Source organism: Gallus gallus, chromosome 21 (genome assembly GCF_016699485.2).
Source record: "Gallus gallus isolate bGalGal1 chromosome 21, bGalGal1.mat.broiler.GRCg7b, whole genome shotgun sequence".
Taxonomy (NCBI): Eukaryota; Metazoa; Chordata; class Aves; order Galliformes; family Phasianidae; genus Gallus; species Gallus gallus.
In genome coordinates, this window is record NC_052552.1 from 5,327,426 (window position 1) to 5,337,251 (window position 9,826).

Below are 9,826 nucleotides of genomic sequence, written 5' to 3' on the forward strand. Positions count from 1 at the left end.
CACAGAGCAGTCAAATGGTTTCTGTATCATTCTCCAGTCAATGGCCATTCATTCTGAACGTGATGAATACAGAGCAGACTGTAGCTTGAAGGGCAAAAATGATAGATTGATTTATATGTAGATAGGTAATAGAGATGGAATTATATTATTTTCCAGCTTATAAGAAATAGAGAATGGTGTTGCATATAGTAAGAAAAAGATATTCCTTTGAATCTGTTTAGCTGTAGATTAGTGGTTGAAAGTTGATGGTGGAAGTACCATTTCTTGTTTGAGACTCACCTGGTTGTCTCACTAGGAACACTCATAGGGGTAAAACCCCATGAGGTCAGTTAACAAACCTGGTAACATCTCAGGTCATTTCTGCCTTCCATGATGGTATAGAAACACAGACAGTGTTGTGCTGGTTCAGATCTGTGCTATACAGTTGCAATGTTTTGTTTCCATGGGCATCCAGTATTGTTCTTTATGCAGGAACTATTCTATCAGTTTTACTGTGTTTGTTAACTGGGAGTGGCAAATGAAATCTTGCATTTACTAGCTGCAAATTAAACTGATGGTTGAAATCTCTCCCTGCTAAATGGCTGTATTAGGATGAGCCTTGTTTGAAGAGCAGCTAGGACACCAGCCTGGAAACAGTCAGCACTGAGAATTGTTACCTTGGATATGCTGGAAAAAAATGTCATACTGCATTTGTCAAGTGTTTCATGTATTTATTGGGCTAAGCTAAATAACTGGGTTTTGTTGTTGTTGCTTGTAAAGAACCTGCAAGCAGAGTATCAGCAGTGGGATCCAGCCACCAGCAGCACACTGAAGCCCCATCTGCACGTACTAGGAAATCATTGTTAGTCTTAAGTGAAGCAATACAACAGGGCTGGCAGTGAAAACACATCAAAGACGTTCATCAATTTGTTGAAGTTAGAAGCATGTTTTAATTATCTTAGATTTGAAGCAGAAGTACATTGGCTCTAACAAAAGGGTGTTGTTGGTGGTTTTTTTTTGCTGCAGATCATCCTGTGGGGTCGAACTGAGAAATGCCTGAAGGAGACCACAGAGGAAATCAGGATGATGGGGACAGAGTGCCATTATTTCATCTGTGATGTTGGAAACAGAGAGGAAGTCTATCGGCAAGCCAAAGCTGTGCGGGAGAAGGTTGGTGTGTAGAAGCAGTGTTTGTAGGCAAAACGTAGTAATTCCTTATCTTTGAGGAAAGTGGTCATAGTGGAAAAAAGAAGGGTGAACATCCAGTTTATATCATGCAAAGTGATCCAGAAGGATTACAGCGCCTGCAGACAGGATGCCAAAAGCTATGAAAATAAAGGTGTGACCCGGCAATAACAGACATTGAGATAAAACAGTGATTGCTGCAAGGAGTTGTTTGTTTCCTTGCAGGTGGGTGACATCACTATCCTAGTGAACAACGCTGCTGTGGTCCATGGTAAAAGTCTGATGGACAGCGACGATGATGCACTGCTCAAATCACAGCACATAAACACCCTGGGACAGTTCTGGGTAAGATAAGCTCTCGCATCTCATGGGTTCAGACTTGGGGCTGAGAGTGGCTGAGAGTGATAAACAACTTGTGGCTGATGCTGTGTCTTTCTAAATGATGCTTGGTAAAATCAGTCTGACGTGGAAAAGGTAAATAAAACACAATGGGAGAGACAATACCCAGAAGTAGGAAAACAAATGATAGGTTCTGTCAGCTGGATTTCAGTTACTAAAATAACCAGCAAAGGTTCCAGTGGCAATGTAGGATTTGATGCTCTTGTATCCCCATACTGTGATTTCCAGCAAAGCATCTGATGTGTTCTGAGACAACCTGAGCTCACGGAGGAGAGTTTTCTGTACAGTGATGTGTATGGAACATGAGCACAAGACTGCCTTGCTTGGGGAAGGAAACTCATTCAATTTTGAGTTAGATAATAGTAATAAAAAAGAGCTTCCTGTGATTTCATCTCTTTGCTGAGGACTTTATCCTCCACAAGAAGCTCTTAACATACAAAGCATTGTGTTTGTGGCCTTTATCTGTGGCAACTGCTTATGTATGTACTAGGAAATATTGGTTTTCTTCTATACAAACTTTCCCTGTTTAAAAGCTTTCAGAGAGTGCAAAGCAACAAGGCACTCCTCCCCTCCTTTCCTGCCTGAATAGGCAGTGCAGTTTGGCTTGTTGTCTCTGTGTCACCTTATTTTTTTTTCAGGGACTGTTGTTTTAGTTGCATCTCTGCTGAGTAAACCCTTTCTTCCCCTCTCCCCCTCTGTTGTGCTCTTCAGACCACCAAAGCATTCTTGCCAAGGATGCTGGAGTTGCAGAACGGACACATAGTTTGCTTGAACTCTGTCCTGGCCTTGTCAGCCATCCCGGGTGCCATTGACTACTGCACCTCCAAAGCTTCGTCTTTTGCCTTTATGGAGAGCCTGACCTTGGGGCTGCTAGACTGTCCTGGAGTGAATGCCACAACAGTGCTGCCCTTCCACACGAGCACAGAGATGTTCCAGGGCATGAGAATCAGGTCAGTCCAGGGGAACTAGAATAAAGCATCTCATTTTAAATGAATCATCAGAATACACTCCTAATTAATGCTTCATTTAGTTAAGAGAATTTGATGTCTCATTTGGCTGCCTGGGAACAGAGGGTCACTCTAGGCCACCTGGGACTCATCAGACTGGTTCCCTTGGTTTGCTGGCATATTCATGCAGCCTGCCTGTACTGCGTGAGGCAGTTGCTTCTACAGAGAAATCTGAAAGCTATTTTTCCCTGGGTGCATTTGGGCCATTTGCAGCCACTTAGAGAGGGAGGGGAGGCAATCTGAAAATTGAGGTCATTCAAAACGGAGCAGTCTACAAATTGCTTGAGAATTAACAGTGCAAATTCCTTCTTTATCCATTGATATATTTAATCCTTTCCCACTAAAGGGAATGAAATCCATTTACTGAAGTAAGGCTTTCACTACATCCTTTAAAACAAGCTAAACTAAAAAAAAAACCTAATGGCTGACCAAGTTAATCTTTTATGATCAACAAAATAACCTCTTAGTCAAGAAAATATGCAGCATCCAGCCAGGAAAAGCCTTACAGAGTCACAGAATCATAGAATGCTTTGGGTTGGAAGTGGCCTTCAAGATCATCTAGTTTCAACTGTGTTTGATATTAAAAGCTGTAAGGAAAAATATTTGTCTTTCACCTGTCGAGAATTTGAATGAATCAAAAAGCAGCAGAGAGAATGAACATTGACACTGAAAGACAGCATTTTGGCTTTGGTTTGCAGTTTAAGAAAATCCCTGAATCAAGGTGCTGAATGCTTTCTGCCACTTCATCCTAAACCCTTTAGCTATAATACAGTAGTAGTAGTTGGAATTGGGTTTCATACTCTTATTCTGCTCCTTCTAGCCTGCTTTGAGGCATGTCTGAATACCAGTTGCCAGTGATAACTTATAGTGAGTAACAGAACGTGGACAGTGATTTCTAAAAGAAGGAGTTTGGTTAACAAATAATTATTTTATTTTTTACTTTATTTATTCAGGTTCCCTAATCTTTTTCCTCCTCTCAAGCCAGAGACTGTGGCTAGGAGGACAGTGGAAGCTGTGCAGATGAATCAAGCCTTCCTGCTCCTTCCATGGACAATGAATGTTCTGGTCATCCTGAAAAGGTAAATATTTCCCATGCCCAGCAATAGCCTAGCTAATGAGGCAAGATTTACTTACAGTCCTGCTCTGTCTGTTCACCAAAGCACACTTCAGTTTGACTGTTATCTGGTAACTGGGTTCAGACCAAGTCATCCCTTCCCAGGAGAGTCACAGAAGCAATAGAGGGAAACCTTTCTGAGATTCCCTTAGCAGATTTGTTAGTTTTTCTTTTTGAGTATACCCCTTGTATGAAACCAGTTTTACTTCCAAAATTAGAACCACAGAATCGTTAAGGTTGGAAAAGACCACTTAGATCGCCAAGTCCAACCATCAACCCATCACCACCGTGCCCACTAAGCCTTGGATTCTGTTTCCTGAGGTCTAAGCAGCTATCTGGGAAATTTCTTAACAACTACCATATGCATCTTGTTGATTTTGATTCAGTAAGCCACTCTTTGGACTCTGAGCTTTATATTGTAATGGATTCCTATGCAGTAAAGTATGTGCATCACAGCTGTATTTAGAGAAGACATGAAGCTATCAAAAATATTTGTGTGTATGATTAGGACAGGATTATTCTAAAGTGCCTAAGGAAAGAAAGTCATAACTTTGTATCCTGAAACAACTGAATAGAAAAAACATATAAAAATGTGTGTGAATATATAAAATTCTGTGCGAATTTGTACCAAAGCCTTTGGAAAGCCTACTTCAATCAGGAACCGAAATGGAAAATATTCACAATACTGCATGTAAAACAAGAGAAAAAGATACATGTATATATATTTACATGTCCTCCTATTAGAACAGACGGAAAGGTTTGTCTGCTCTGCTTATTTTCTCTCTGCTCCTCCTGCAGCATTCTCCCTCAGGCCGCGCTTGAAGAAATCCACAAGTTTTCTGGGAGCTACACCTGCATGAACACTTTTAAAGGCCGAACATAGACCTGGTGGTGCAAGGACTGTTCTTCAGTGAAACCAGCACAAGCATGAAAATCCTGACAGGGCTGTGAATCAGCAGTCTTGGCTTGTAGCCTGTTCATGTGACTCGCGCTGCTTTGAGGCAACGCATTTCTTGCAGGTCATATCCATAGTAACATGACCTTTGCACAGGATTTAATGACCAGACTATGGACCCTTGGCAAGAAAAAAACAAAAAGTGTGAAATGTTTATGTGATGTTAAATTCTTTAGGGTTCAATTGTTAAATCTGCTCATAGTTTTAAGATGTAATTGTTGTTTCTAAAGAGTGTGGGCTGTCTCAGCTGAGAGGCTGCATGTCGCACCCCGGGCTTCATCCGCTCTCTTCAGAGGAACTGCAATTGCAAACTGACACTGATTACATTTCAGCTTTTTGAATGGGAAACTTTAAAAATGAAGAGCTACAAGCCGCGGACATTGAATGGAAGCTTCCTTCCCTTCCTTCGCTTTATATTTGTTGATGAAGCCATTCCCAAGTCATGGCAGGGAAGGAGCAAACTGCTGTTTTCTTTGTGCGAGGCTCCCCAGGCCTTTTCTCTGCAAGGACTGCTCTGTGCCCAGGAAAGCTGTCTTACTGCACCCATGAAGGCTGGACAGGAATGCTCAGTCAGAAGAGCATACAGTTTGAATCGTGGAAGATTCCTTCTGTCATTGAGCTCATATATGGAATGTAATTGTCTTTCTGAATATTTTTGTTCATTTATGATGAAATATATATATTTTTAGCATTAATTCCAGATTGCCACGCATGTAAGACAGCATCACACTGGGGGTGAACTAAATCTAGAGCCTGCTTGTACAAAAACACATTCAGTGACATAATCCATACAGAGTAAAATCCGTTGTATCAATCTGCACAATGAAATAAGTGGAATAATTCTCTGCAAATGGAAGAGACAGTGCTGTAGTGCTCATGAAATGTGGAGTTTGGAAGCACAGTTAGCAAAGGCCTGATTAAATGCATGTTGAATTCAACTGGGAATATACCCATTGTTTTTTAGAGACATTGAATCAGGCACTGATCAGCCAGAAGTGATGAATACTGCTTGCACTGAAATGCCAAAAGCAGCTAGATGTTATTTATTTTTATGATAGACTCTCTTTGACAGCCTAGCAAGAGCAGCACTGCATTCCAGTGCCAGATGCAGCCTGCAACTAAGCCTAGGCATAGTAATATAGTTGAAGCATATTGAAACACTGCTACTAAAAGAGGAATTAATATCACTGCCATTCGGGAAAGTCACAAGCCAGCCTGGAGAACACCTGAATGAAGGGCCTCAAGGAAAGCCATGTGCTTGAAGTAAAGGAGTGAGGTCAGGGCTCCTGGCTTGAGTTTTGACCTTATTTCATAGATGCTCTTAGGCCAAGCTGCATAATCCCAAGTTACACCCTGACTTGCAAAGCAGTTCTAGCACCTCCCTGCCCCAGAAGTTGTGAATGTTACAGCTTTACTATCTGTCAAATACTCAGCAGATTCAAATGGAAAATCCTGTAGAAAGGAAAAGTGGTATTTGTCTATAAACCAAAAGGGTGGAAAGGAAGAAAAAAAAATCCATAGTTTTGTACAGAGATATAATTTACAGCAGGAAAGCTGAGAGCTGCTTTGGCAGGGCAGATCCAAAGGAAGATCTCAGAATGGAGACTGACTACTTAGGAGGAACGATGGTATGAATGTTGTCCTTACTGCAAATCAGTAGGTGTGTCTCTGCTGAGCAGCTGAAGAGGTGCAGTATCATTGATATCCCTTTGCCTGCCTGGATGCTTTGAGGTGTTCTCCTGTCTTGGTCAGTGCTTTCCTTCCGAGTGCAGAACGTATCCCTGTGCCAGCCTTGACAAGGCTTCTTACAATGGAGGGCTTTTTAAATTCCTAAATGTCTGAGGCTCTCTGGAGAGGATGAAAAGAAACTTTGATCTCAGTGACTGTGATGCCCTCCCTAATAGATGCTTTCAGCGTTATTTTTTTGTCCGTTTTTGAGAGGAAACCTAATTCATTGAAAACACAGCTGCGATGGGGGGAGAACTCTTCCAGGATCTGCCAGGAATATTAAAGGTACACACTTAAGAAACACTGGGGAGGGATAATTCCTCCCCTTCTGCACTCTCATCCTTTCTATTTTCTCATTAACCACAGTCAGGCATGCCAGGCTTGTAGATGCAAGAGCAAAAGGGATTGGTGCAGCAAGGCACCCTGCAGTGTCCCCCTTAAATCAAACCTTTGTGTTGAGATTCTATTCATTAATGGCATCCTAATGCAAAAGAGAGGTAAAAACTAGCGTGCGCGCTGAAAGCAGCTCTACCCATACCCACAGCCTATCCCTTCCATGCATCTGCTCTTTTCCTGCACTACATCAAAGATGTTCCCTATCTTCAGAGGCTGTCTTACATCCTAAGTGCTGGTGATTTCTTTCTAACGAATACAAACCAGTCAGAATGTAGCAGGGACTCTCATAATCTCTCTTCTCACACAGAGACGCACACTCACACTTCCCTCTCTCTTTCCCTTAGGGTCTCTGAGCGGACAGCAGGTCAAATAGCAGTCACAGTGGGGGAGAGGTATGCAGCAAACAGAAAATAATGAGGAAAACATTGACTTTGCTTTTCAGATAGTAAGGAAGAGTTGGGTAATAGAGTTTCTTCACTTTTGAGTGTTGCAAGATGCAATGCTCTACATGCAGTGAGTTTCTTGCAAGTTTGGATGGATACATACAAGGATTTTTTAAAAAAGGAAAAGCTCCTCTGGAATGCCTGTTGAGGTCTGCTGTCCCTTTGTGCATAAGGTTGGTATTGGGTAATCTTGAAGTGCTGCAAATGTGGACAAGCTTTGTAGGAGCCTAAGGCCTTTCTAAAGGAATTTCCGCCCTTTGACTCATTTTAGTTTTGGTTTTCCCTCCTCTCTCCACTGCCTCCTGCTTTCCACTCCACCAAACTTTTTTTCTTTCTGTATTCCTGTGTCATTACTGCACTTTTCAGTGCCACCATCTTGAAGCCAGATGTCACACAAAGGGTCTGGACTAAATCTAAATCAGGGTATGCATTTATTATCCTGCTGGAGGAATCGAGGTGAAACTGTAAGAGCAGGGCACAGAGGTTTCATAGGAAATTAGGTAAGCTCTTTGGGTTTTACTGGCTCCAATCTCTGCAGAAGTAGACCTTTAGTATAGTTTTTCTGTAGGAGATTGCTGCTGTTTTAAAATGGGAATGATAAAGAAATGTTAGCCGTTGTGGGACATTCGTTGTCCTGACGTGAAAAGACCCTGTATTTAAATGACCCCATATTTAAACATTTTCAGTTCCAGGTGATTTCAGAGGCTGATGCTTGCACCAAGGAATTGTCATAATTACCAAGTCAGAGCAGGGAGGGAGAGAGAAGGACTGGGAGGAGTCATTTGCAAGTAAAGCTGATTTCTCCTCTTCAATATTTGATTTCTGTGTTTTGTTTTTGATGGGGAAAAAAATAACAACCTCATTCCATCATGTACCCTTGATGAACTCTAAAAAGGTCCTTCCTCTGTTTGCCATGTTTTTGGAAGGTGAAGAAAAGGAGCAAGCCCTGAGAGTGGGAACTGAACTCTGCCTCCCCTCTGTTGTTCCGCTGCGGTTAAAAAGCGACAGAGTCCTTTCCAGCAGTGCTTCCAGAATCACAGACAGTGCCTGGGCAAGTGATTCTACTGTTTGCAAAGAGAAACTTGTTGTACTTTTATGTAATGTGCTAATTAGTGTGGGTGGATATCACCAGATCTAGTCTTGCAAGCCTTTTAGACAACTCCCTGAACACTCCCACCTTCAGATATTAACAGATAGCATTACACTTGCCAGATCTCATAAAAACCCACTAACAGACTTAATGCAGGCACCGTGTGAGTAAGTGGGTACATTCATTTCGAAGGGAACACATCTGTTTGTAGCAGACACGAACTCAGCCTCGTGTTTTCCTCTAGCTGACATTCAACTGCTGGGAAAAGAAAACGAGGTGACCTTGGTTCATCTATTTTTCTTTTATTCATGTGGCTTTAATCAACGAAATCTGGGTGATGGCCACTTTTTTTGACAGCTCTTCTTCATAAGTTTTTAGGATAGAGCAAGTTGATGTCAAATGTTTCTTACGTGATTTCCACCAAACATCCCTGAGAAAACCCGTGATGTTTTAAGGAGACTCAATTCCTCTGTCCTGGGGGCTAGAGATGGAAGACAGAACGCAGCTTCACTGTTGCCTGTTTCATAGGATTTAGAGAGGTGTCCCTGCTCCTGTCCTCTTTTCTTGAAACACACAACCTCTTGCTCCTGTATCCCTCAAGCTGAAGCTTCAGCAGAAGCACATATTGATCTGACCTGCATGGACTGGATACAACTGAACAGAGCTGTGAGGAGATGATGTATAGCTTCACACCTTCCCAAAGAGTCCGGGCTTATTAGTGCCTTATGTTAATGCATGCCCCATAGCTGAGTTTAAAGTAAGGAGATGTCAGCACTGTCTTCAGTAGCAAGAGTTCTCAGAGCCCATTCCTGCTTTTCTTCTGAAAAGAAGTCTGAACAGAAACATAAGGAGACGTATTGCACATCTGCTCATCTTTGCATCAAGCCGTTAAAGTTGAAAAAATCAAGACATACATATGCCGATTTTTATGCATAAATCTACAAAAGAAAGTTCTTCCTTAAAGAAGGAATGAAGTACTCTAATTTCAGCTTGGAGGTGACCAAAGAACAATCATATGGAAAAAAACAAAACAGGGTAGATAGAATCTGAGGAGGACAGAATTGGAGGCCCTCACCAGCCAGAGGCAAGACCTTGCCTTTTATTTCTGAGCCTACATAATAACAGGGACACTGTGATTTCCATCCAAATACAAAGCCTCTAAAGGAAGCGTGTTGTTACTTCTATTTATTCCTGTGGGTCACCATGCCCTAAAAAGCAATCCGTTCACTTTGTATCTTGCTGGCTCAGAACATTCCCAATACTTCTCTTACTGCTTGCTGTCCCTCGTTTTCTTTTTTTGGAGGAAGATAAAGCAACCCATGTATGTGAAAACAAAGGCCATTTTGACTAGCTATTCACTTTTTCCTTGCCAGCTGCAAAGCTCATCCATCATGCCTAAGTATTGTGAGGACATGTGGTTCTTTGGGCTGTGTAAGAATGGTGCTGACCCAGTAGTACGAGGCAGATGTGCTTCCCTTTCCTTTTCTTTCCTTATGTAAAAGCATTTTGTTATTTGAAGGAATTGCCTCA

At 41.9% G+C, this 9,826-nt stretch overlaps 1 protein-coding gene across 11 annotated transcripts in view; it reads left to right on the forward strand.

The window, feature by feature from the left end:
* Nucleotides 1-8,014, forward strand: part of DHRS3 (dehydrogenase/reductase 3) — a 164,787-nt gene extending 156,773 nt beyond the window's left edge. For 9 of the 11 annotated variants that reach the window (XM_046903153.1, XM_040651185.2, XM_040651186.2 and 6 more), the window contains 5 exons: nt 1,006-1,149; nt 1,390-1,509; nt 2,275-2,513; nt 3,524-3,649; nt 4,483-5,577. In XM_046903153.1, the coding sequence (XP_046759109.1) occupies nt 1,006-1,149; nt 1,390-1,509; nt 2,275-2,513; nt 3,524-3,649; nt 4,483-4,567 (714 nt within the window). In that variant the 3' untranslated portion in view covers nt 4,568-5,577. Of the gene's footprint in view, nt 1-1,005; nt 1,150-1,389; nt 1,510-2,274; nt 2,514-3,523; nt 3,650-4,482 lie in introns of all 11 variants that reach the window. The other 2 variants (XR_001469739.4, NM_001277910.4) reach the window with 2 other exon arrangements.
* Nucleotides 8,015-9,826: the final 1,812 nt, after the last annotated feature.